This window comes from Physella acuta, unplaced genomic scaffold (genome assembly GCF_028476545.2).
Source record: "Physella acuta isolate Inbredline_101_S28 unplaced genomic scaffold, ASM2847654v3 ptg000291l, whole genome shotgun sequence".
NCBI lineage: Eukaryota > Metazoa > Mollusca > Gastropoda > Physidae > Physella > Physella acuta.
In genome coordinates this window covers 619181-646048 of record NW_026731810.1, presented here as the reverse complement: position 1 = coordinate 646048, position 26868 = coordinate 619181, and the positions used below count along the sequence as shown (strand labels likewise).

General features: G+C 35.8%; 3 protein-coding genes across 3 annotated transcripts; all 3 read left to right on the top strand.

The window, feature by feature from the left end:
• Window positions 1–13348: 13348 nt before the first annotated feature.
• On the top strand, window positions 13349–14740 carry LOC131939737 (sex peptide receptor-like). Its single transcript, XM_059298220.1, has 2 exons — window positions 13349–13984; window positions 14072–14740. Exons 1-2 carry the CDS (start codon window positions 13349–13351, stop codon window positions 14738–14740), a joined length of 1305 nt encoding a protein of 434 aa, XP_059154203.1.
• An 8560-nt stretch (window positions 14741–23300) lies between these two features.
• On the top strand, window positions 23301–24839 carry LOC131939736 (uncharacterized). The gene is made up of 3 exons (XM_059298219.1): window positions 23301–23312; window positions 23727–24398; window positions 24777–24839. Exons 1-3 carry the CDS (start codon window positions 23301–23303, stop codon window positions 24837–24839), a joined length of 747 nt encoding a protein of 248 aa, XP_059154202.1.
• LOC131939735 (G-protein coupled receptor dmsr-1-like) lies at window positions 24794–26359 on the top strand. The gene has a single exon (XM_059298218.1). The coding sequence runs from the start codon at window positions 24929–24931 to the stop codon at window positions 26357–26359; it is 1431 nt and encodes a 476-aa protein (XP_059154201.1). The 5' UTR covers window positions 24794–24928.
• The last annotated feature ends 509 nt before the right edge of the window (window positions 26360–26868 follow it).

Here is a 26868-nt window from a genome sequence, read left to right as displayed (position 1 = left end):
GTTACCAACACTAAATCCTGCATCGATTGATTAGAGTTACCAACACTAAATCCTGCATCGATTGATTAGAGTTACCAACACTAAATCCTGCATCGATTGATTAGAGTTACCAACACTAAATCCTGCATCGATTTATTAGAGTTACCAACACTAAATCCTGCATCGATTGATTAGAGTTACCAACACTAGATCCTGCATCGATTGATTAGAGTTTCCTACACTAAATCCTGCATCGATTGATTAGGGTTCCCAACACTGAGTCCATTTTTTGTGAGAACATAGAACGATGTCCAGCACGCTACTAGCGTATCGGCTCAGTGGAGTGGTAAATTACTCCGGTCATGTGATCTCCAACATGGTGGATACAGTGGTTGACCACACTAGATGTTTCCTGTGTTTGCTTAAGTTTTTATACTTAAAATTGTTGAAGTCCTGGAGCGAATGCACTTGTTTGTTTTTGAACTAAAAATGGGGCTTGTAAGTCTCGGTTTCTCTCGAATAAAATTCGAAATCTCGCCAGCTAGAGAGAGATTTAAATTTTCGAACAAAATTAATTTTTTTACCATGATTTCCATTTACGATTTTAAGTAACTTAACTATAGCAGGGTAACTTTTCTGTTATTGTTTTTATCGATTGAATAAAAAAAGAATTGTTTAAGATATACTAGCAGACAAGTACGAGAAAAAGAAGATGGTGACCTACTTACAAGCCGTATTGCTTAAGTACTGGAACCAAGGCACCATGTTAGTTTTTAAACTAAAAATTGCTTAAAAGTACTTCAGCGAAGGCACCAAGCTAGTTTTTAAGTCAATATATATATAATGCAGATATTTTAGTTTATTTTTTTATTGTTTCGTTTTCCTTTTTCTTTTCATGCTAAATTAGGGAAATATTAAATACTTTTTGCTCGTGGTATTTTTCGAAATGCGAATGTACTAAGCCACCGAATGTAGCCTAAAGGCAAACAGAACCCTCTAATCATTTATTGGTTGTTCTGTTATTACTTTAAAGCTATGCTTTAATCCCCAAGTTGTTTTTATTTCCTTGTTGTTTGTTTGCTTGTTATTAAGCCCTGCTTTAATCCTAGAGTATTTGGCTTCTTCGTTATTTTTGTATAATATCTTTGGTTTTTATTTTTTTTTATTTTTTTTTTATTTTTATAAAAATAAAACCAAGAATATTCTTTGTATGTAATCCATACCAGATTAAGATGACTTCAAACATCTTTTCATTCCTCCCCCAGAAGCCAACAAGTACCGTTTTTACTGGCAACTTTCCAGATCGTGTCAATTTTCTTAAATATCAGCTTATTCCCTTGTCTTGTCTTTATGAAATACAACCCACCCACTCCTTCCGCGTAGGAATACACAACAACATCTCAACCTCGTATCCCTCCGCGACATATTGTGTATCAGGTAATTACAGTTTCATGTCAACTGCCCCATGGCCCGCCCCTTTCACGTGCTCTGGCTCGCCCCTTCTCCTGACACACTTCCTGTGACGTAACACCCAGCACACTATACATTTAGTACAGTGAACTCAAGTCCATAGGGGCCAATAACTGATACTTTTTTTTTTACTTGCTAATCCGTCGTCATCTTCATCGCTACTCCCTGGTATAAATAATGGCTGTCTTCCCCACACATTGGGAGAAGATGTGTCCAATATTTTTAAAACTCCATAATATAAATTTATTTGTGTATACAGATGTATGTATGTAATATATATATATATATATATATATATATATATATATATATATATATATATATATATATATATATATATATATATATATATATATATATATATATATATATATATATACATATATATCACTCTCCGACACAGTCCCCCCCCCCCCTTTTTCCTTTCCGTCGACCCCTTAGTATTATTATATGTCTTCGATTTCCCCATCGTTACGCCATCCGCATTCTAGGTCATAACTTCAGCATTCATCTTAAGGATAACTCCATCTGGTCTGCACACAGCGCCTAATTTCGTTACTTAGAGTTACGGTTCCTGCTCTCCAAGTCTTGAGCTTAACATTCATCAAGAATTCGATCTACTCCGTCTTTACTCAACTGGTCTGTTCTTTATGCATAAGTTAAAACATAATTTGCAAGCTTGTATTTTCTCGAGAGAGCTAGATGATGAACGTGAATATGTTGGCCCGGAGTCTGGATAATGAGAGAATTAATTTAAATATTAGTGATGTAGTTTACATCAATGTTTGTCATACGTTGATTTATGAGTAATCTATTATACGACTCTTAATATCCTATATTGACTTCGCCGATGTCCAATACATTTTAAATCTGATTTATAATTTAATTATATGTAAAGAATAATCAACAATCAATAGTTTTCTTAAAAAATATATTATGTGACATAGCATATATTTTGAGCAGCTACATTTTATATATTATCAAAAATAATAACATAATGAAGCGGAATTTGATTCAAATGGAAATCATAAAAGCTTACATTCTACCAGTGCTTTTAAGAGGAAAATAATGTTGATCCTGTTTCACAAAAAGCTAGCCTTAATAAAAGGAAAGCAACTATTTTCATATATGAGCAAGAAATTTCTATAACTTCCAGAACGAAATCTTTAATATTTGTTTTAAAAATTCCGTTTCCATTCAGTTCTGTAAAATTTCTTACTTTGTTCAGTTGAAGATCAAATGTTGAGATTACTTAAGTACTAGGCAACAATTTTAATCCTTTCTTACGAATGGCGTAATATTTATAATCCGAAACAAGTAAGGCCTACTTCGGCTGGATAAATCTCGACATTTTTGTTTCAGAAACTTCAAATATTTGAGCTGCAAGTTTGTATAGCGTCCCCCATTTAATATTCTAATGAACGCTGTTCAATTCCTGTTTGTCAGCCTATTTGTATCCCCAGTTGTATCTTCTAAGAGGATAGATAACGGTCAAGATGACCGTTAAGCTGGCATGTACATCTCGCAGACATTAGTTCCAATAGAGAGGTGTGGTAGAAGGTTCTAGACTTGTCTGCAGCGGGCGCCACTGGTCTCAGAAAATTCTATAGGAATCAGCTCTTATTTATGACCGTAAAAAATCTCCAAGATTATGGAAGCCGATTATTTTGGAGGAACATAACTTAAACAAGCATGTCCTTATTAGATGGACGAGTGTTAAGATTGTGGATGTGGATGAAGGGGGGGGATCAGTTTCGTAGAGGTTATCGACAATCATTCTGTCATCTTGAAGATTTGATTTTATCGCTGAAAGATTATTGCCTTTTTTGTTCATTTGCATACACGTTAAATTAAACTTGTATCACAAGTGTGAAAAATAAAGCGTAGGATGAGTGTTCAATTATATAACATAAAACATCCGTAGGGGGATAATTGTGTTTAGCAAACACTCTCATTTCCTTTCTTGCATAATTTTACATGTCAAATGAGAATTAAGTATCATTGCTGGAAGCTGGTGCTGGCTCCATATTCAGACATAGGAAATCTAGTTTATTAAGAGGGCTAGTACATAAAAAGTCTAGTTTATTAAGAAGTCTAGTTTACAAGGAAATCTAGTTTATTAGGAAGTCTAGCTTGTTAAGAAGTATAGTTTATTAGGAAATCTAGTTTATTAAGAGGCTAGTACATTAAAAAGTCTAGCTTATTAAGAAGTCTAGTTTACAAGGAAATCTAGTTTATTAGGAAGTCTAGCTTGTTAAGAAGTATAGTTTATTAGGAAATCTAGTTTATTAAGAGGCTAGTACATTAAAAAGTCTAGCTTATTAAGAAGTCTAGTTTACAAGGAAATCTAGTTTATTAGGAAGTCTAGCTTGTTAAAAAGTATAGTTTATTTGGAAGTCTAGTTTATTAGAAAGTATAGTTTATTAGGAAGTCTAGTTTATTAAATAGTCTAGTTTGTTAAAAAGTCTAGTTTATTAAAAAGTCTAGTTTATTGGGAAGACTAGTTTATTAAAAAGTCTAGTTTATTCGGAAGTCTAATATGTTATGAAGTATTATATAATAAAAACTCACCAATGCAACCTTATTTCATAAACTTAAATAGAATTACAAAACATCAAAAAGAGCATGGATTCGAACCCACGCCTAACCAGAAGCTACGGTTGATACAGCTCAGTGCTGTTATCTGTACAACCAAAAGTGCTCACCAATTCTGAACTACTTGTACTCAAATTTATACACTACTGCCAGAGTCAAACAGCACCACCAGAATCTGCAAGCCATTTTTAAACTTAGTTTACTATAGTCATGATCAAATTATTCCTTCAACTAAAATTCCATTTTTCTACCCCCTTGAATATTCTATGATCATCTGGGATCACCAAGTGCTCTCAATTCACTGAATATTTCCTCCAATATTCTTTAAAACATAATCTGCAACTGGAATTCCAAAAAGCAATGCAGTGCATCGGAATGTATTGCGCAAAGTTCTTTCATAGTACGATTTTATTTTTCGTCGGAATTAACCTATTTGATTGAGATCGGACTTAGCGGCACAGGCGTAAAAAGCCAGTTCATGCTATTTTCTACATTTACTTCTGTGTCGCAATTTCCGGTGCTTCAGTTCATCTTGTTGTTTACAGCGTGAAACGGAGAGATCTGATTGGTCGGTCAATATAGTGACCTTCAACTTGAAATTTAATACGTTTTTATGTTGAGGATAACGTGCCAAGAACGCTTAAACTTTTGATTCGATTTTTTTTTCAACCTTTGCTTTGTTCAATGTTTTGACGTACTTTAAGTCGTGTGATGTTTTCATTGATAAAAATGTGAAGACTTTAGTAAAAAAAAATTTTTTGCCCTTTTTACTTGTTTTACTTTGGGCAACATTTTATTGTATCAAACATGTTCTGATTCAATAAATCAAATTCAGTTAGACTAAAAAACGGACACTTTTGTTTCACAAATTTAAAAAAAAATGTTCTCCAAATGGACGAGATCAAAAAGGTTGTGCCAAACAGGTTCTTTAATTTATAAGTATCCTTAGAATGTCACTCTAACCTAATGACTACTGTTGTCAAGTCTAACCTCATTACTAAGGTCACTACTTACTATGATTGTCACACTAACGTTATCACGTCTAACTTAACTACCTGATAAGATTGTCTCGTTTAACTTAACTATAGGCTAAGATTGTCACGTTTAACTTAACTGCCAACTAAGATTGTCACGTTTAACTTAACTACCAACTAAGATCATCACGTTTAACGTAACTACCAGCTAAGATCATCACGTTTAAATTAACTACCAGTTAATATTGTCACGTTTAACTTAACTAACAGCTAAGATTGTCACGTTTAACTTAACTACCGGCTAAGATAGTCACGTTTAACTTAACTACCAACTAAGTTTGTCACGTTTAACTTAACTACCAACTAAGTTTGTCACGTTAAACTTAACTACCAACTAAGTTTGTCACGTTTAACTTAACTACCAACTAAGTTTGTCACGTTTAACTTAACTATCAGCTAAGATTGTCACGTTTAACTTAACTACCGGCTACAATTGTCACGTTTAACTTAACTACCGGCTAACATTGTCACGTTTAACTTAACTACCAGCTACGATTGTCACGTTTAACTTAACTACCAATTAAGTTTGTCACGTTTAACTTAACTACCAACTAAGATTGTCACGTTGGATGAAAATTTTCACGCCAAAGATTTTCCATACTGAAAACAAAACGGACACCTCTGCGTTGACCTACATAGCACCGGAAGCTATGCATATTTTAGCCTCGTTCTGACAACTAACACCGGGCCAGCGCGATGCAATCTGGCACCATTAGACCCGGCCAGACCCAGTTACCCCCCCCCCCCACTGCTGCTGTGATCCACGAATCTGTAACCAACGGCGTCTGGCATTTTGAGGCTTTTGCCGGACTGCGCATGTCATGTGTCACGTGATATCGATCAGGTCACGTGAACATGTGACACCGTCTCCTGACATTTAGATTTTTTTTAAAGTTTTGTCTTACACGCCGAGCAAGTTGTTGTAGACGCATTCATAATGAGTACAGTACAAGTGTAGCCGATTCGAAAATATTTTTCAATGACAATTTTTAAATGTATCTTATAAAAAATTACGATAAAAATTGCTCAAACAGGCTAACAGATATTGAAACTGATGTGATAGCAAAAATGAGATAAATTTAAATTTAAAAAAATAGCTAAAAAAGACTTTGAAAGAGACTTTTATAAAATGATGCGAAAGTACATAAGTTATGTTCCTAAAAGGATAAAAATTATTTTCTTCACATCAGCCTACAAGAATAACACAGTTTCACACTGTAATTATAATTTACATCATAAGATCCAGATTATTTGTGGGTTTCCCTTACGTCTGTCGCGTGTTTTTATGTTGTTTTGTTGTTCTTTTTTTTTTTTTTTTTTTTTTTTTTTTTTTTTTTTGCATCACGAATCATGTTTTGTAGAATTCAATTCATTTCACATTTTTTATCTTTGTTTAATAATTTATATTTTATTCAACTTTGCTTTTGTTTTTTAATTACAAACCTTTTTTTCAGCATTCTTTTTCAATCAAAACACAATTTTCTTTATGTAGCTAGCAACACATACATATCAAATTAGCTTTTCAGATTTTTTTTTCCAGCTCTACATTTGTCATAACAAAGTCCATTTGTGTGGAACAATTAGCTTTGCTTGATTTCTGTTATTCGTGCGCTGATATTCCTTTTGTAGCATGTTTTGACACACAAGGGAATATTGATTGTAACTGCCTTTGCTTTTTGTGCCGAGCAGTCAGCGCCTGTGTAACCTTTGAGGAGCTTGCTTGTTTGATCTTACGTCGACGCTGGGTTTTTTAAAAACTTGTACGGGAGAGAAACAAAGAAAGCATTGATGCAAGTGTGGCTGTTTGACTACACTTTGTTATTCTTTAAGTTCTTTTAAATGAGGTGTATGGATGCGTGTAAAATGAACTTTGTCATCCGTAGCCTATCAACTGGGTACTAAAATAAAGCTGAACTGGCCTCAGCATGATGTCGTGCTTGCAAGCATAGATGAAGATAAAAGTGAAAAAAAAATTAAATAAAAATTAAGAAACCTTAGGAACTCTCATTTTTTATTTTCTTAAAAGATGTTGATAAAAAAAGTATTGAAGCCAGGCTTTTGTTTTATTGAAATATGTTGTAGATGTGAATTTATGTGTGATAATAAGAATGAGCTTGAAAGTATGTGAATTTCCAATTAATGTGTGTGAAAGTGTATCAAGTATTATAATAGAGTGTAGATTCGAATGAATAAGTGGTTGTAAGTGCAGATCATGGGGTCGGTGTGGCCTAGCTATAGAGTGCTAAAGTGCTAAACCGAAAGTCCCGAGTTTGAATCCGAGGTCAAGTCAGTAGAACGACCCTGAGTCAACCCAGCTCTAATGTGTACCTAACTCACGTTAGGTAAAAAAAAAAGCGGCTGTGTATACTGCTGACTACACAATCCCTTGATATGCCGAGGTCATTGAAATAGATTAACTCTACTTCATCTGCACCATGTGTCTTGAGCACGAACAAGAAAAGATGATGAAGAGCAGATAATGGCCTTAAAGATTGTGACTAAACTTTACTGCAACTATCCATAAATATCAGACTGTTTATTTTCTCCCATAAACCACGCTAACATGTTTTACAGCGCTGTTCATTGCTTGCTCAAGTGTGAGATGGTGCGCATTGTTTTATGCTCTGATCTTAACCGAATTGCTGGTTTAAGAGACTTAAGTGTTAAAGAAGCAGTAAACACTGCACGGTGTACATTAGGTTAATTTTAATCACATCCGTACTTAAATTGTACAGTTACAAGTATTGCACAAGTAGTAATATTTCTTTAACTGTAGCTAAAAGCGTATTTAAAATGGTTATTTTCACACTTAAAATTTAAGCAACGATACCCCTTATAACATCCATTTTCAAACCAAACTTTAGAAAATTTTGAAGTCAGCTTAATTTGCTTTCATACTGATCACATATTAGAATCCTGTTTTTAAAGTTATGTCGATTACTTTACTTGTCTTGAAATAGGATGTCTTTAAAAAAATATGTGGTTAGATAGATGAAGATTTTTTTCATACTGACTCACAAATATAATCATTAAAATATGTAATTGGTTTCTTATTCATTGATTTTTTTTTTTTAATTTTTTTTAATTTTTACCCAGGGCAATATTTGATTCATGCAATTTTATGTAGAAAACGACTTCTAATAATATGAATTTTTACTTAAATGTTTGCTTTTCAACTATCTCTTTTTGGTTTATTTTTTATCTAAGTACTCGCTTAAGTCACATTGTACAGCATTAGCTTTTGCCGTCGAAGTTTAAGTGAAAAATTGGTTAACTTTTAATCGTTTTTTTTTTATTTGCATTGATTTTTATATAAGCTGTTTGTTTTATGTTAAATGTGAATATTAATTTTCTTGAAATCTAGTGTAGTTATTTTCAACCACTTTCATTGTTTAACTGCCAGCATTCTATACTGTCAAGTAATAAAAATAGTTTGAATGTGACTATGTCTTTAACATTATACCGGAGATTCTAACAAGCTAGTGAGACAGAATCAAAACAAATTAGTAGTACAATCTGGTTCAAAACTGATATTTCGTGAATCTTTTTTTTATTTAAAAGAACCTCATTTCTATTAAAGTTAATTTTAAATCATAGGGTCGTTTTATTAAACTGATAGCCTATAGTTGATCAGCATCAATCTCTTTCAATTTGCCCTTACTTTTGAGCCAAATTCTCCTTTTTAGTCGCGTGACTCAATTTGTTAACTTAAAAAAGTCCATTATTCAAAATCCATGAAAGAAGCAACGTCATGTAGCTATAAAGTACACATTTAGAATCAATGTCGAATCACACTAAAATGAATTAGTGTTTCAAAGGCGTAAAGTTCTAAATAAAATACTGTATTTTTTATCACAAACTGTTTAATATCAAATGTGTGTCTTTGTACAGCACCAACTTTGATTTTTTTTACCGCCTTCAACAAAAAAATAATTCATGAATCAAAATTTGTTTTAAAAATTCCTACAATTGAAGTCTTTGATGGTTTGAACAAAGCGATAGTTTGATACGTGCAAGTTAAAAGTCTTTGTTACGTAGATAAACATGCTTTGATAATCATTTTTGATGTGTGTGATATGCGCTGTACAGCCGTGGCTTATAAATAATGAATATTTTTGTTTAACATAGCAGCCAAGGTCTGATATACGTGTATAGTCGGTTCGGTTCAATGTTCTGATTGTTTTGCTTTTAAGTCATGAGGGAATTTAAATTTTTCGTTAGTTGTTTTTTTTTTAAATGGAGTTACCATAAAGGTCATTGAAGAAAATAAACGTATACATAATTTCTGTGATTTGTTCTTCTTATTTTGATTAAAAACACCCTTGTGTGATTGTATTTAAATTCATTCTGTCTGAAGAGTTTGTATCAAGTAGTGTAAAGCTGGTTTTAGCATACAGATATTTTCTCATGCCGTTTATGTTTATCTTTTATTTCATTTTACTTTTATTCTTGGGTTCATTAACCTAAGCTAACACTACAAATGTAAAGCACCATTTAAACTTGGAGTTCCTTGGGGAAGATAACTGAGGTGTCTGTTTCTGTGGCTTCTACTTTGGAGAAATTGATGGTCAGCACTTTATCCAAAGTTTTTAGTTTTACCAAACCCGAGTCAGGTAACTCATCAAAGTTGAGTGTATTCATCCACGTTCTATGGTCACGATTCAAGGATTCAAAAGTCAAAGCTTTACTGTCCAATCATGTGCTCTACCATACTGCTACGTTGTCCAATCATTTCTATAAGCTACTGACCACAAAACATACGAAATCACATTGAAATAACTTCGTAACTCACAACTAGAGAAAAGTCCACTTTAAAATTATTTTAAATATGTCATTTTTATAACTACCTATAAAATTGTTTACTTGAAAATAAGTCTGTATCTGACTCTAGTACTCGCGGTTATAAAGTCTGTATCTGACTCTAGTACTCGCGGTTATAAAGTCTGTATCTGACTCCAGTATACACATTTATAAAGTCTGTATCTGACTCTAATACCTACGGCTATAAAGTCTGTATCTGACTCAGTGCTGTAAAGTCAAGACCTTTTCCCACTTAACCTTTTTGCTGAATCTTGCTACTGTTGTATAATATCTTGAAATCTACATCAATATGCATCAACTGACCTCATGATCCCACCGCCTTCCCTGCTCATTCTAACCCCATAACCCCAGAATATCCAGATGTCAATTTTTTATCGTTTGAGTAATGATGTAGCTAGAAGCTAGTATTAAGCAGACATTTTATTTTCTTACTGCTAGCTACTACACTATACTAATATCTATTTAATGTACTAGGTCGTAGGGTATCACATATTTGTGTTTGCTGGTTACTCCAGTAGTATTTAACGTACCGTTTTACATCGTGGAATGTACTTGTGTTTTCTCTTTGGCTGTTTCAGTGACACTAGATCACAAGTGGTATTCCTTTTGTTTATTATGTTATAGCTAAAACAAAGAACAGCTCTAGCTTTAACTGAGCTAGTGGATGTGGCTGGCTTATAAACTGGTTTTCCTGCATTTTCATTCTATTAAAATGAATAAGGATGTTAATAAAAAATGTGTAGTTAACTTTACGAGTGTTGTTATTTCACGAAAGGCAATAAACACTGCGGCATGTAAAGAATTTCTTTGTAATCGATAAAAAACAAAGTGTTTTCTAAATATTTTTTAATAAATATATTTGGAAGATGTTTAGCTTTCCAAATTTATTATTTCAGCGTATTTCACATTCAAAATAGTTGTTTTTATTTCGAGGGATTTCTGGTCTTGTTTTTTTTATTTTTAGAAAATAAGTCTGAAATAGCACTAAGGAGACTTCAGGAAATCTTAAAAATCCCACTGAAACTTACAAGACCCTGGAGAAAAAGAATTGAAAAGCTGGGCGGGTGATAAAAAGAGCCAATACGTCTAGTTGTCTATATCACGTGGTACCAGCCACATCCAACCAAATACTGTCTAGACAGATATTCTACTTGATGGATTACTCTCTAGGTTATACTTTGAAAAGAATAACTTTATGACTGTGGTTTCTGAAATATGTCGTCCGACATTGATTTTATGCTATACGTATTCATTCGCATATACATGATAAAGTATTAATATGTCAGTTTGTCTCGCCTTTATTTGATATATTATTGAACAGAATTATTCAAAGCAATACGTTTCAGAAGTGCCGCAAACTAAATGTCGTGTCTCCATAAGCTCTTAAACGTTGTGTTATGAATAAAAATTCTTCATAATAAAGCAAAACGATTCATCGATAATCATGTTATCATTTTTATGTTTTGCAATGTGCACATTTTGCAAATCTTCATACCTGCAATACATGGACTTAATGGAATGCGTCACACGAACAGCAGGCGTCATACAAATTCCAAGCGTCACACAAATGCCATTCGCGAGAGCAGACACTTATCAAATTTTCTGATCACAGTTCGTATCGATTTTCTTTTATCACTTCTGTCGATCTTAAAAGCAATTAAATAATTCACAAATCAATCATACATTTTCCGAACATGCCGTCCACACATCGGAAATGTATTTTTTACTGTACTTCAAACAAGTTTATGATCAAAGTTTCCTGATTCACAATGTCGCCAGCGTTAGTGCCTTTCTTCAAATGTCCGTTCTCTTTTCATTTCAACTGAGGGCATTACGTTCAGTTAAATGTTAATAATGGCATATGCCCTTCCTGCACCTTTTAGACTCTTGATGAAGTGTATTACTCTCAGAGAAACAAACCTCTTGTGTAGGCTACATGTAAAAAAAATAGTACTCTCTCTCTCGCTTGCTCTCTCTCTCTCTCTCTCTCTCTCTCTCTCTCTCTCTCTCGCTCTATCTTTCTTAGATTTGTCTCTGAAGGTGTTTACCAAATTATTACAATCTCTCTGCTTAGTTTTTATGGATACAGGTTAAAAATTCGGGTTTAGATCCAGTTCTAGTTACAAGGTGTTATAAACGGCTCATGTTGTACTCTTCTGTTAAAAATATTTGAAAGGATTATTTTGAAATATTACCTTTGGTTTTCACATGTTAAACTTGTTCCAGTGACCTTTGCTGACGTTTTTTCTAAGAGTTACAAACGTTTTTTTTAGTTTGATGTTCTTCTATAACGAAATCGAAAGAAGGCTCGCTGCAGCAATGTAACTTGAGTTATTGAGAAGACATTGTTAGTTTTCTGTAATTCTACTTAAGCTTTTAGAAAGTATTTGAAAATTGTGCTGTTAAAGTTAAAGAGAATTTCTTGTTTTGGGTTAGCTACTCTGTTCTTCAGTATGATGTTCGGAAGTTTTTCTGTGTTTGTTAGGAATTCTATCTCTGAGACTTTGCTCAAGTATTTTAGTTGTTTTAATTTCATTACGTGCAATTTGGAAAGGCATTCGTGTAACGGTTTTATTTGTGGTTTTATTGTAAGGGTTATTAAAGGGAGTTTTGAAATAACTTTTGTATTCTTCCCCATGGGGTAAAGAAGGCATAATGTTGGTAGCATTGTGAACGATGATTCTGATAATTTACTGTAGATTAGAATGTACAATGTACACCGTCAGCCACCTGTCACAAAACATTTGTTTTTGTTTTTTTTTTCTTCCCAAGGTTCAGTGGTTGGGCGGGTGCATGCAAGTGGCAGAGATTAAATAGGTAGTCGATACTGTCCGTCTCATCATGGTGGCCCAAGAAGTGAGGCAGAGTTTAAATAGGTAGTCGATACCGTCCATGTCAGCATGGTTGCCTAAGGAGTGAGGCAGATATTAAATAGATAGTCGATTCTGCCCATGTCATCATTGTGGCCTAAGGAGTGAGGCAGAGATTAAACACGAAGTCGATTCTGCCCATGTCGTCATGGTGGCCCAAGGAGCGAGGCGGAGATAAAATCGGTAGTCGATACCGTCCATGTCGTCATGATGGCGAATCCAAGTGACCCACGGCTTATGAATAGATAATCGATTCATTATGCAGGCCTGATGATGGCGCAGGGCCAGCAACTAAATCATGAACACTCGTGTCTTGTATTCATTACGGGACCCACTTTTTGGACCTAACAAAAACACTTGTGCTCTTTGATTCGATTTGGATTAGATTTCAGCTGTATTTGAGGTGTTTTCGGGAATATAGTGATTTATTTATTTTTTTCGTGTGTATCCTGATTAACGAGATACAAAAAAAAGTTATATTTTTTTCACATTTATTATTTAATTTGAAATGATACATCGTTATATTTTTATCGTATTTAACGTGATATATCGTTATATATAATCGTGTTTGACGTCAAAATGGATGAACCTGTGTCTACTTCCTCCTCTACTTTGGATCAAATCACCGTAGCCGTAGTCCAGGTGAGCAGCGAACAAGGCTGCGACTACGCCGAATACATCCCAGGTTTCGTCTCTAACGCCACAAGCCGGGGTCTCGTCAAATTCTACCTCGGTCTCAGCAAGCTCCACGGCTACATCGCTGTGGCGGTTTGCCTCTTTGGCGTCTTGTCCAACTCCGCCAACATCATAGTCCTGACGCGGAGGAATATGTCTTCCAGCACCAACACGCTCTTGTTGTGGCTAGCGGTGGCGGATCTTCTCACCATGGTAGAGTATCTTCCCTTTGCGTTACATTTTTACGTCATGGAACCGTCAGACCCTACACATCATCCATTCAGTTCTAGACAGTTCCATTGGATATGTTTCCTGTTGTTCCACGCAAGTTTCAGCATAGTGTGTCACACTGTTGCTATATGGTTGACCATCGCTTTGGCCATCTTTAGGTACATTTATATTTGCAAGCCGACAAGCGGGGTTCATTACTGTAGTCAGCATAGGGCTAGGGTTGTTGTTTTTATGGTTGTCATGATCACCATCGTCATTTGTTTACCTAACTTCGCTGTCAACACGTATGACATTCAGTTTCCGATGTCCGTAAATAACACAACTAACTTAACTGAAGACTACGTCTCGTACAATACTGATTTAGCGAAAATTAACCAATCCTTTATCACATCACAGAATCTATTAACGAATAACGAAGACGTTTACTATTACCCCACACTGCGCATGTCCACAACCTTTGACCTTTACCTGATCCAGGTCAACAACTGGGTCCAGGCCATACTCATGAAACTGATCCCCTGTTTCATGCTGACGACATTGACCTTGCTGCTCGTCGTTGCCGTGCACAAAGCCTACCGCAAGCGTCTGAAGCTGAAATCTCAAGGCCGGAAAGCCGAGTCGGACAAACACGGCGAGCACAACCGTATCACGGGGATGCTGTTGGCCATTGTCGTCCTCTTCACCTTGACCGAGCTGCCCCAGGGCATCCTGACCCTGATGAACATCTTCGTCACCTGCTTCACACAGGTAGTCTACTACAAGCTGGGCGACCTGCTGGACCTCATGGCGTTGACCAACAACTCCGTCAACTTTGTCCTATACTGTTCTATGAGCACCCAGTTCAGGGCGACCTTCGCGGATATCTTTTGCCCGGGTCAAACCGCCCAGCCAAAATGGCTCAAACTGAGGATTATTCACTCCCGTTATGGCGACTCCAACTCTGTTGACGGGTCGGACACATCACGAACCCGCCGGACGAGTAAATCCGGCTTTATATCAAGGTGCACCGAATTCACTGAGACAGATGGGATCAGCAAGGTCGTCTTTGACAAGGACGACGCTTGATGACGTCACTTCCTACACGTCACCATAACAATCTAATAAGCCGACACACAGGATAAATCTTACAAAAAGAAGAATTTGTTTTCTATTTTAGTCAATCGTGAATGATGACAGGATGAAAATCTTACAAAAGAAAGATTTTTTTTTCCATTTTAGTAAATCATGAATGATGAAATGATGAAAAATCTTTGATTTTGAATGAAATATTTGTGACAAATTTCTTTCAGTTTTTACAAGATAAACCTGAACAAAATTTTAGAATGCATATTACCCTCGGTTTTTTATATTTTAACTGTTGTAAGCACACATACACAGTATTTTAAATATCTTTCAACATACCTTTTAAATAAACAAAAGAAAATTGTAATTTCTATTTTATTTTTCTAATAACAATATATCTGAGTTAATGTTTCAAGCTAATAGTACAGAGATTGTAACCATTCTCTCACGGTCTACCATTTTGATTAACATTAACTGTCATTAATTATAATTAAATAGAAAGTGGGTTAAAAGCTACACTAACCTAAAAAAGAGACACATTGATATTGAGGTCGTTCAACTCACTATCCTGATAGATGCGCTGGTTTAGTTAACTGCTGTTACGTTTCTATTCAGTTGTATAAAGCTGTGTACCTCACTGTTGTAAAGTTTATATGCGTTTCTATTCTTTAAAAAGACCTATCTGGTTTGGTTCACGGTTTAAGCACAACTTAGGGTATATCTAGGTTATCTTGCAATAAAAGTAGTAACTTACTGTTTTAGCATTACTTTTAGCACTGGACCTGTCCAATGTTACACTCTCACTGTATTTTCCCTCGTGGGTGCTATGTAGACTACACTGACAGTAGGTCTGATATCAGATTTTTTCCAGATAAGCCCGCTAAAAAAGTTAACCCCCGCCACCCGCTTTAAAAAATTTATATAAAAGAGGTAATACAACTTGTACTTTAAGTTTTTAATCCTAATCAAACGCTAAGAATAGAGCTGGATAAGTTGTTGGTTGTTTTTTTGTTTTTTTTTTTGGCGTGTTTTGAAATAGACATCAGAAATAAGGTCAAGGTTGCGTGCGTGCATTAAGTTAAAGCTGGCAGGAAGTGGCGGGGCTTAACTTTTTGCCCGTCATATTTTTGCATTAGAGGCGGTCCTTATCTGGTAAATATCCTCAATATCTGGTACTTAAACATTGGAATGAGAAACAGTTTCATAGAATTTGACTTTTTTTGTTTTCAATACTTTTTTTTTGTTTTTTTTTAATTGTTTTTTTATTTTATTTTATTTTTTATTTTATTTTTGAGGTGGGGGACATGGAATTTATTTTGATAATACATAATCCTTAGTACTTAACATAGTAATTCAACACAGTGGTGTGGTCGTGGTGGCGAAGTGGATGCAGTAATGGGGGTAATATGATATGGGGATCCTGGGGTTTAGGGTCGGGGAGGGTGTGATGAAAGGGGGGGGGGGGGCGGGGTAGAATTTGGGTTTTTAAGTAGAGCTGAAATAAATTTGTGATTACAGAGAATTAAAATGATACACATTTTAAGCAATCGGAAAAGTTGTGTTATTACAACGAGACACATCAAAGCAAACATTCTTCCCTTTCAAACATCTATAACTATACAATCCTCAAACAATTGCTTTTTTTTTAATCAATTGTTTTAAACATTTAAATCAGTAATAATAATTTGTTTGATAGTTTTACACAGCATCAAAGATATGAACATCAATTGCATATATAATAATCAAAGAGAGAAAATAAAGTGGCATAAGACGAGACTAAAATAAGGTGTGCAAACTCGGTTTCTCTTCACTGCTTAGTTTACTGCAGGGGTCGGCAACCTGCGGCTCGCGAGCCGCATGCGGCTCTTTTGATATCACGATGCGGCTCTCCAGCTCCTTGCACAAATACTAATAATCTTAATAAAAAAATAAAATATTTGAAATAAAAAAATATTAGTGGCTCTTTAAAACCAGGGAAATTTTGAAAATTGTAACTTTTGGCTCTTCCGCCTCAAAGGGTTGCCGACCCCTGGTTCACTGTGCTCAGTCCTTAGCTGTGGAGTCAAAGTTCACATTGTAGACATGGACAGAAATAGAAACGACCGTGGGATCATTGTAGTGAATTTCAAAGAGTGAGCGCTTTAAAGAGTAAATTATTATTATTATTGAGAAGTTTAAATGTATATAGTGTTGGTTTGGTAAAAAATAATATAATTTTTTTTTATTAACGCATTTTCAAAAGAGAACACTTTAAACTTGTAATATAATACAAACACATTTAGTGTTTACATAAAACATAAACTCTAATCGTGTAACATAACGCATTGTCTTCAGTATTTCATCCCTGTCCTTATAAACCACATGCTAAATTATTACCTCCCTTATTAGACGTGTTAGCATGGTAATATATATCCTATGTTCACTTGTCTCCCCTGAAACTGTCATTTCCCGTGTATTTTGTAATACGTACCATGAGAATTGTAAACTACAAAATGGTTGTTTATTGAAAAAATATGTTTTAACGTGTATTGTGTGAGCACATATCTAAATCACTATCTGAAACTGTCAGTTAAAAATGTATGTTATTCAACCTTTAATGCCAATTATATTTTTTGATTAAACAACCACAGCTATACATACGGTCACCTGTCGATTAGACACATGAGATTTTGTCATTTTCATGTCATCCAGTTAATATGGCATACTTATGGTGACATCATTCTTATATCAACCAATTAATATGGTATGCTTTTGGTGACATCATTCTCATTTCACTTTACACACATACAACCTGCTAATGTTGACAGAGTTCGTGAAATTGTTACAAAATAGTCACAGTTTTTTTTTTAAATATCAAAAATCAAATCTTTTCTAAATACTAGGTTTCCACTTTTCTAAAATTGTATTTATAAAACTCAAAACTAAAATACCAAAGTAAATTGTATTCTACTTAATTTTGTTCCCTTTAGATAAATGTGATCAATTTTAATTCTCTGTATTAAATAGTAAATTTACTTTAACTATCATGTATATTCCATTACTACTTAACTTTCACATTATTATTATCAGTTTAAGATGTGATTGCTGGATTTCAATGTTTAAGTGTACCAAAGATACTATTATTTTTTTATACATCTATAACATATTCTAGCATTCCGTAAATTTACATTAATCAATATACTAAAAAAAAACTATCACAGCTTTACTATTAGCAATATAAAACATTTTAACAATCTACTAAAATTACATAATAAGCAATATAGAGCAGTACAACAATGCAACAGAGGTAGCAAGATATCATATTAAATTGAAAAACGAAAGTATATACATATATATATATATATATATATTTATACATACACACACACATATATAGATACACACACACACATATATATATATATATATATATATATATATATATATATATATATATATATATATATATATGTGTGTGTGTGTATATATATATATATATATATATATATATATATATATATATATATATATATATATATATATATATATATATATATATGTATGTATATATATATATATATATATATATATATATATATTAGAATTGTATGCTATTAAAGATTTGTGAATAGGACTGCAATATAGATCTACTGTCGCAATCACAAGTTAATGTTTTTCCATATTGCCTTTGAAAAAATTGTAGATACTAACTACAAAGCAATACATCCGTGGCGAATAAATGAGTCGGTTGTGAGTCTTATACATTTACTTTATACTCGACCATTTATTTTATAGCATGGTTATATCCATTGAAAAAATATAAGTACTCATGTTTTACAAAATGTTTCAGAATGCTGTTATTTTTTTATTGATTTTGTGAACATTTTCATTTTAGTTTATGTAAAAAAAATATGTCATTACTTTTTCTACATTTCAGCAATAGTTGTATTACTTAGCATTAGTCAGTAAAGTCATGTATCCTTGGAGTAACAGGTTGATACAGAGGCGCAGCGAAGGTGGTAGGGGGTACATATGTCCCCTGGCGACGACCCTAGGGGCGTCAAAATGGGTTGGAAAATAATAATAAAAGCTCATTTTAGCTGCATTTTAAATTATAAATATGAAAAATATATGGGGGGGGGGGGCGCTAAATTGAAAGTTAGTCCCCGGGCGCCGGGAGAGGTCGCTACGCCTTTGGGTTGCTATAATCTCCACTACTACCCTTTCATTTAAGTTTCATCAAGTTACCGATATCTTAAAATGTATTATTCTACCCTTTTTCGCCAGAGATGATTTTGGTTAAAAATATATTGAAATTAAATACTAGTGGGTTTTTTTTTAATTTTAGAATTATTTTTACGAAAAAAATTTAGTTATATTCTCATTAGACCTAATATCTATATATTTTGTTAATTATAGAATATATTTTAATCGTATATCAATAATTTTAACGCAATCAAACAAATCAACCGAAAATTATTTTCGACCTATTTAATAATACACTTCATGAAAGTTTTCTAGTCAATCAAACATTTTGAATCAATTTTTAATTCCAAATGCAACCAACATACAGTTGCAACTGTTTTTTTTTTATTTTAAAATCCAACAAGTAATAACAAATTATACAACAGAACATGACGTCATGATATGGCCAAATATTTACAATCAATCCTATTTACATAATCATTGTTTGTTTTGTTTTTTTGTTAATTGACGATTTTACAATTTTAAAGTCTGAACTTTTAAAATAAATAATTGTATAAAGCGAACTTTCCACAACAAATGCCAAAAACACTTGATATTTACTTGATGTTTTTTTTTTAAATTTCTCCAGTCGTATTTCCTGCATAAATAATACATCCCTAAACCAACATGGTGCATTTGTATTTAATGGTCTGGGTTTTAGTGGTAAGGTCTACAGTATAAGTACTATAAGTAGATTTGCCAAAAATTGTAGAAATGTATATCCTAACTGTTGTTACCATTATGTAAATCTTAGCTTAGTATAAGGCACATAGTTCACAGCCATAATGTATCCTAGCACTCACGTGTGTACATGTACATGTACATACTCATATATATATATATATATATATATATATATATATATATATATATATATATATATATATATATATATATATATATATATATATATAAACTGTTTCAATTCTAGTTACTATTTTGCAACACAATAGATCATTTCTACACCTTTAATGGTTTATAGTCTATATGATTTGTTTTATGGTTTAAGACCAATATGTTGTACTGAGCACCATACAGCTATTATTGTTTCCTAGACTCCATGCTCTGTGTTCTAGAATGTGCCTATGTAACTATATCCTGATATCTGTGGACGCTGGGTTCTCAGTGATGGGCTTGGCCTCGAATCTCGTGTAGCTAAACTACTTAAACCTGTTTTGTTATGGTTCTACCCAATATCTGTCACACGTTCCCCCATGCCCCTCCCCCATCTATATTCATCTATTTATAACCCCCTGATGTTTATGCAATACCTAAACTGCAATACACATTTTAAAAATTGAACAGTTTTTTTAATTTGTTGGATAGTGTGTGTGAGTGTGTGTTTGTGTTTGTGTTTGTGTTGTGTGTGTGTGAGTCCGTGTACGTGTATGTGTATGTGAGAGTGTATCTGTACCTGCACGTGTATGTGCGTGTGTCTGAGTGTGTGTGTGTGTGTGTCTGTATGTCTGTATGTCTGTTTGAGAATTTTTGTGTTTGTGTGTGCTTGAGAGAGAGAGGGAGAGAGAGAGAGAGAGAGAGAGAGAGAGAGAGAGAGTTCGTGTACGTGTATGTGAACGTATACCTGTACCTGCACGTGTATGATCGTGTGTCTGAGTGTGTGTGTGTATATCTGTATGTCTGTGTGAGAATGTTTGCGTGTGTGTATGAATTTCGTCACACGAGTTATGAATCTCAACCATGTTAACTTTGATGTTCGCCATGACTGTTAACTTAGAAGAGAACACTTACACTGTTAGCATTTTAGCCGTTTTCCCGTGCGCTCCAAAAACCAACACTTTCTCCATTCTGTAATGCTCTACAGGAGCACTTACCGCCCCTTTTGTTGAACAAACGAAATAAAAACAAACACACCCCCGAACTTTAGACTTGCTCTTGAACTAGATTAAGCAATACTCGTTTTGTGTCAGTGTTTTTTTTTTTAAAGAAAGCTTTCAACTGTTTCTTGTAGTCGGTTAACTGTGGTGTTGAAATATAAGTTGTTTTCCTATTTATATTTTTGTCAACGTATGTGATAGTGTTAGGTCCATTTAAATAGCTGTCTTTTCTTATATTCAACATGGGCTCTTCATGATTTGTTTATAAAGCAACTCAGTGTTTTATTTATGGATAATATGTCATTATACATCCCCAACTATTTGTAAAGCTCGACACCGCAGCCACTCACTAAATGTTAAATTACTGTGTTAATAATCAAAAGTAAAGTTCCATTTTAACCCTGACGGTCTATGGTGCAAGTGAAGTAGAGTTCACTTGTTTCTGTGACCCCGGCATATGAGGAGATAGTGTAGTCAGCACTATGTCCAGCCGCCTTTACTTTCCCTAACGTGCGTTAGGTACCTATCAGAGTTGGGTGGACTCAGGGACTGCCTATTGACTTGAACCCGGATTCGAACTCGAGACTTACGGGTTAGCAGTCCAGCTCTCTACCGCTAGACCACTCCGTAATTTATTGTAATTACACTGATTGTACACTGATTGTAATTTTTAAAATTGTACCATTTTCCGAAATATATTACACGAAACCACCCTAAACTAATGAACAAGACAAGATATATCCAGAACCCCAAAAATTCTGAACTCTCTCAACCCGGAGCTCACGATAGAGGTCAAAGATCTACACCTGCGCCAACCTCCTGAGCAGATCCAATAAAACGGTTTCCGGCTAACGTAATCTACTTTGGCTACTTTTCAACCGCGCCTCCCCAGGGGTGCCCGTTACAACAAAATCCCCGACTCCCGGGCGACCCTCCCACTTAATTAACCACGCCCTTATTCTCATTTTTGGCAATGTATTTAGCCTCTACTTGAACCATGGCAACCGATCAGACTGCCCCTCATAAAACCTATACAACAAACGCGTTTAAGCTGAACTCTAACTTTATGGATGCTAATTGTAACCAAAAAAATAAATCGAAAAGACTTTTTTTTTTGGCTTGAAATGTAACATCGAGAACTGTTTGATAATAACACTGGAAAGCCTGGCAGGGCTACCAAATAGAAAGAAACAAAACCAAATTCCAATATTGATTGGGCTCTGTTTGCCAACCAGACCAAAATTCGATAAAATTCTATTTCCCCGATCACTACTGCACTCAAACGAACCAATAAATATTTGGTGCTATTAAATTTCAACAACCAGGGGATGAAAGACAATGCACTCTAATGCTTTTAGAGTTCGTAGTGAATCGGTTGACTTGATATCTGCTGGCTAAAAATACGGCTTTACGTCAAATGGTTTTACGCTTAGTGTTTTCCAAATAAATGTTTCTGAAAAAGGGATAAATGCGGTCTCACTGAATAAATATTACCTCCCTTGCGTCGGTAAAATACTTCAAGTTGTGGCGTCACGCTGGGCCAACTCTTGCTGTCACATTACTGCAACATTTTTCTTCATATTACTGCAACATTTTTCTTGTGCTGTCACATTACTGCAACATTTTTATTGTGCTGTCACATTACTGCAACATTTTTATTGTGCTGTCACATTACTGCAACATTTTTCTTGTGTTGTCACATTAATGCAACATTTTTCTTGTGTTGTCACATTACTGCAACATTTTTCATGTGTTGTCATATTACTGCAACATTTTTCTTGTGCTGTCGAGTTGAATCTACATGTGCCGCCATATTACTGCAACGTGTAAAGTTACTTTACTGTAACGTGTGCCACTAAATTACTGCTACTTGTGACGTTACATTACTGCTAGTTCTGACTTTACATTACTGCTACTTGTAACGTTACATTACTGCTACTTGTGACGTTACATTACTGCTACTTGTGACGTTACATTACTGCTACTTGTGCTGTCGAGTTGAATCCACACAACTTGTAAAGTTATGTTACTGTAACGTGTGGCGCCAAATTACTGCAACTTGTGACGTCACATTACTGCAACTTGCCCCTTCGCATTTTTAACGAGATCAAATTATTTTAGCCCGAACAATCTTAAATTGAATTCCAGATATTTTTCTAAAACTCAAAGCCATCGTTCATACAGTTTTTAATCTAATTTTTTTGTGTAACTGCCGTCCAAAATTGAAAAATTAGATAGTAATGACATCATATTGAAAGTTAATTAACGTCATGTTTATTTTTATTTTACCGGGTTTTTTTTTCTCTTCACGACAACCTAAAAACTTAGACCGTTTCAATTAGAAGTTCTTGAAATGTCTTATATCTACTTTCAAACAAATCGGATATTACATGAAAGATAAAAATTAATTCTAAATTTTGTTTAACTAAAACACACTAACAGAAGTACAAACAGACAACAAACTGAAACTTATTTGTGCTAATTAATTAATTGCGGAAACAAACATGAACGTCTATGTAATTGGATGTATAATTTTCTATTGTTTGTATGATTTCTTATTCTATGTTTAACTTTTTTAAATAAGAATGGAGTAGACAAAATAAACCTTAGTGGTAGACCAAGATCTCTGGTCCTGAAATGTTGCTATATTAAGGGACCGAATCACGCGTCACAATACAATATTGACGCACTTTTCAGCAGATATTATTTAGATTAGTTGCACTTTAGGGATTGTAATTAGCATTTTTATTTATTTTTTTGTTGTTTTTGGCATGTTAGTATTTGGATTGCTGTTGTACGAGTTTATGTTGTGGTGATGTTAGTGTTGATGTTAGTGTTGATGGTAGTGGTGATGGTAGTGTTGATGGTAGTGGTGATGGTAGTGGTGATGGTAGTGGTGATGGTAGTGGTGATGGTAGTGGTGATGGTAGTGTGATGGTAGTGGTGATGGTAGTGGTGATGGTAGTGGTGATGGTAGTGGTGATGGTAGTGGTGATGGTAATGGTGATAGTAGTGGTGATGATAGTGGTGATGATAGTGGTGATGGTAGTGGTGATGGTGATGGTAGTGGTGATGGTAGTGTTGATGGTAGTGATGATGGTAGTGGTAGTGTCGATGGTAGTGGTGATAATAGTGGTGATGGTAGTGATGATGGTAGTAGTGATGGTAGTGGTGATAATAGTGGTGATGGTAGTGATGATGGTAGTAGTGATGGTAGTGGTGATGGTTGTGGTGATGGTAGTGGTAGTGATGATGGTAGTAGTGATGGTAGTGGTGATGGTAGTGGTGATGGTAGTGTTGATGGTAGTGGTGATGGTAGTGGTAGTGTTGATAGTAGTGGTGATGGTAGTGGTGATGGTAGTGGTGATGGTAGTGGTGATGGTAGTGGTGATGGTAGTGGTAGTGGTGATGGTAGTGGTGATGGTAGTGGTGATGGTAGTGGTGATGGTAGTGGTGATGGTAGTGGTGATGGTAGTGTTGATGGTAGTGGTGATGGTAGTGTTGATGGTAGTGTTGATGGTAGTGGTGATGGTAGTGGTGATGGTAGTGGTGATGGTAGTGGTGATGGTAGTGGTGATGGTAGTATGATGGTAGTGGTGATGGTAGTATGATGGTAGTGGTGATGGTAATGGTGACGATAGTGTGATGGTAGTGGTGATGGTAGGGGTGATGGTAGTGTTAATGGTAGTGTTTATGGTAGTATTGGTAGTGTTGATGGAAGTGGCGAGGATATTGGCGATGATAGTTTTTATGTAAATAAATATGTAGCTATCTCATTAGCATTTATAGTGTTTTGAAATAGTTTTCCAAAGCGGTTGAGAAAATAACAAACCATTTCTATGGTTTGACAACTTTAAAAAAACATCGACCTAAACTGCTATGGTCCAGATGGTACAAGATTAAATTATTATCTTTTTATAATTTTCATGTTAGGTGTAAATTGTGTTTTTCAAGTAAAACTTTATTTTTTATTTTTGCAGAAGTGTCTGGTCGTCTGCTATGACGTCATAGAACAACTCGTCTATGAACCAAACAGACGCTGACAGCCATTCAAGTATGTCCATATCCGGTTGTTACTTTTTATAGACTTACACTCAGGTACATTTTGAACTAACCCTGTGGGACACCAACCATGGACCTGACCACTTCCAGCCCAGCCGCCAACACCACCATCGTGGTCAGCGGCGCGGGGGACAGCTGCTTCTCCGTGGAGTCCATCCCGGGCATCGTCAGCAACAACACGAGGGTGGGCCTGGAGGAGTTCAGCGAGAGCTACAGGAAGATCCACGGCTACATCGCCGTGGCCGTCTGCCTGTTCGGCGTGCTCTCCAACTGCGCCAACATCATCGTGCTCACGCGCAAGAACATGGCATCCAGCACTAACACCCTACTCCTCTGGTTGGCTGTCTGTGACTTACTCAAAATGACGGACTATTTGTTATTCGCGGTGCATTTCTACGTCATGGAACCCGCAGATCCGTCTCGGTTCGCCTTCAGCTCCAGTAAGTTCTCGTGGATTGTTTTCCTGCTGTTCCACGCCAACTTCAGCATCGTCTGCCACACCACCACCATCTGGCTGACCATCGCGTTGGCCATTTTCCGCTACATCTACATCTGTAAGCCGACAAGTGGGGTGTACTACTGCAGTCAACAGCGGGCTAGATACGTCGTCGTTACCATTATCGTCCTCACAATCTTCATCTGTATTCCCAACTACACGGCAAATACTTACGGGATACAGCAAGGGGAGACGACTACAAATTTAACCGAAGTCGACTCGTCAGGCAATATCACAGTGATCAGCAGGACCGTGTCGTATGTTTACTACCACCCGGTACCCAAGACCGACACGGAGCTAGAGCGGGTCATCCACCAGGTGAACCACTGGCTCCAGGCCATTCTCATCAAGCTCGTGCCCTGCTTCATGCTCACGACCTTGACCTTGCTCCTCGTCCACGCAATGCACAAAGCGTACAGAAAACGCCTGAAGCTGAAATCTCAAGGCCGGAAAGCCGAGTCGGACAAACACGGCGAGCACAACCGCATCACGCGCATGCTGCTGGCGGTGGTCATTCTCTTCACCTTGACCGAGCTGCCCCAGGGCATCTTGACCCTGATGAACATCTTCGTCGAATGCTTCGTCACTGTTGTCTACGACAAGCTGGGCGACCTGCTGGACATCATGGCTCTGACCAACAACTCGGTGACCTTTATCCTGTACTGTACCATGAGCACACAGTTCCGCACGACCTTCGCCGCCATATTCTGCCCCCAGCAGGAGGTGCATCCAAAATGGCTGAAGCTAAGGATCACAAAATCCCGACAGGGTTCCAAACAGCAGAGCGGGGTGTCAGACGGCAACTCGATGAGATCTCGCGGGAATAACGGCTTCATCGCGAAGGAGACCGCGGCGACTGAGGTTGAGGCGACCACCGTGAGCGAGCACGACAACCACCACAACACCGTGGACGAGGTGGCGGACACGGAGAAAGTGCCGCTTGACGCCACTAATGGCATCTCGACGCACACCCACGGGTACTCTCCGGACCACAGCCACGTCTAGCGGCGTCAGACTTGATAGAACTCATGTCTTGAAAACTGTGGAACTCTGCCAGAGGCGTCCAGTGTCAGCTGTGTTGAGAGGGGGTGGGGGTAGCAAAACATGCTGCAGCTCTTTGTAAGAAATGTTCAGGAATATCATTGAAAATGACCTGCTTGAAACTAATGTCATTGCTAATGACCAAGTTGCCAAGAATATCATTCTAAAATACCTAGTTACCGATAATGCCATTCTGAATGACCTAGTTGCCAAGGGTGTTATTCTAAATGAACTAGTTGCCAAGAATATCATTCTTAATGACCTAGTTGCCGATAATGCCCTTCTTAATGACCTAGTTGCCAAGAATGTTCTTCTAAATGAACTAGTCGCCAAGAATGTCATTATAAATGACAAGAATAAATCATATGAATGTTTTAATACAAATTTCGCTTTACAAAGCTGATGGTAATTCGGAATGACACGGTGAACAAAGTTTTGAAAATTCAATTCCGAAATTTAGGAAATGATAAAAC

What these genes read in the sequence shown, in the direction of transcription:
- LOC131939737 (XM_059298220.1), top strand. Translation starts at nt 13,349, where the DNA reads ATGGATGAACCTGTGTCTACTTCCTCCTCTACTTTGGATCAAATCACC. An exon ending in ACATTCAGTTTCCGATGTCC is followed by an intron (nt 13,985 to 14,071) that starts GTAAATAACACA and finishes ATCACATCACAG; the next exon opens with AATCTATTAACGAATAACGA.
- LOC131939736 (XM_059298219.1), top strand. An exon ending in GTATGATGGTAGTGGTGATG is followed by an intron (nt 24,399 to 24,776) that starts GTAGTATGATGG and finishes TTATTTTTGCAG; the next exon opens with AAGTGTCTGGTCGTCTGCTA.
- LOC131939735 (XM_059298218.1), top strand. Translation starts at nt 24,929, where the DNA reads ATGGACCTGACCACTTCCAGCCCAGCCGCCAACACCACCATCGTGGTC.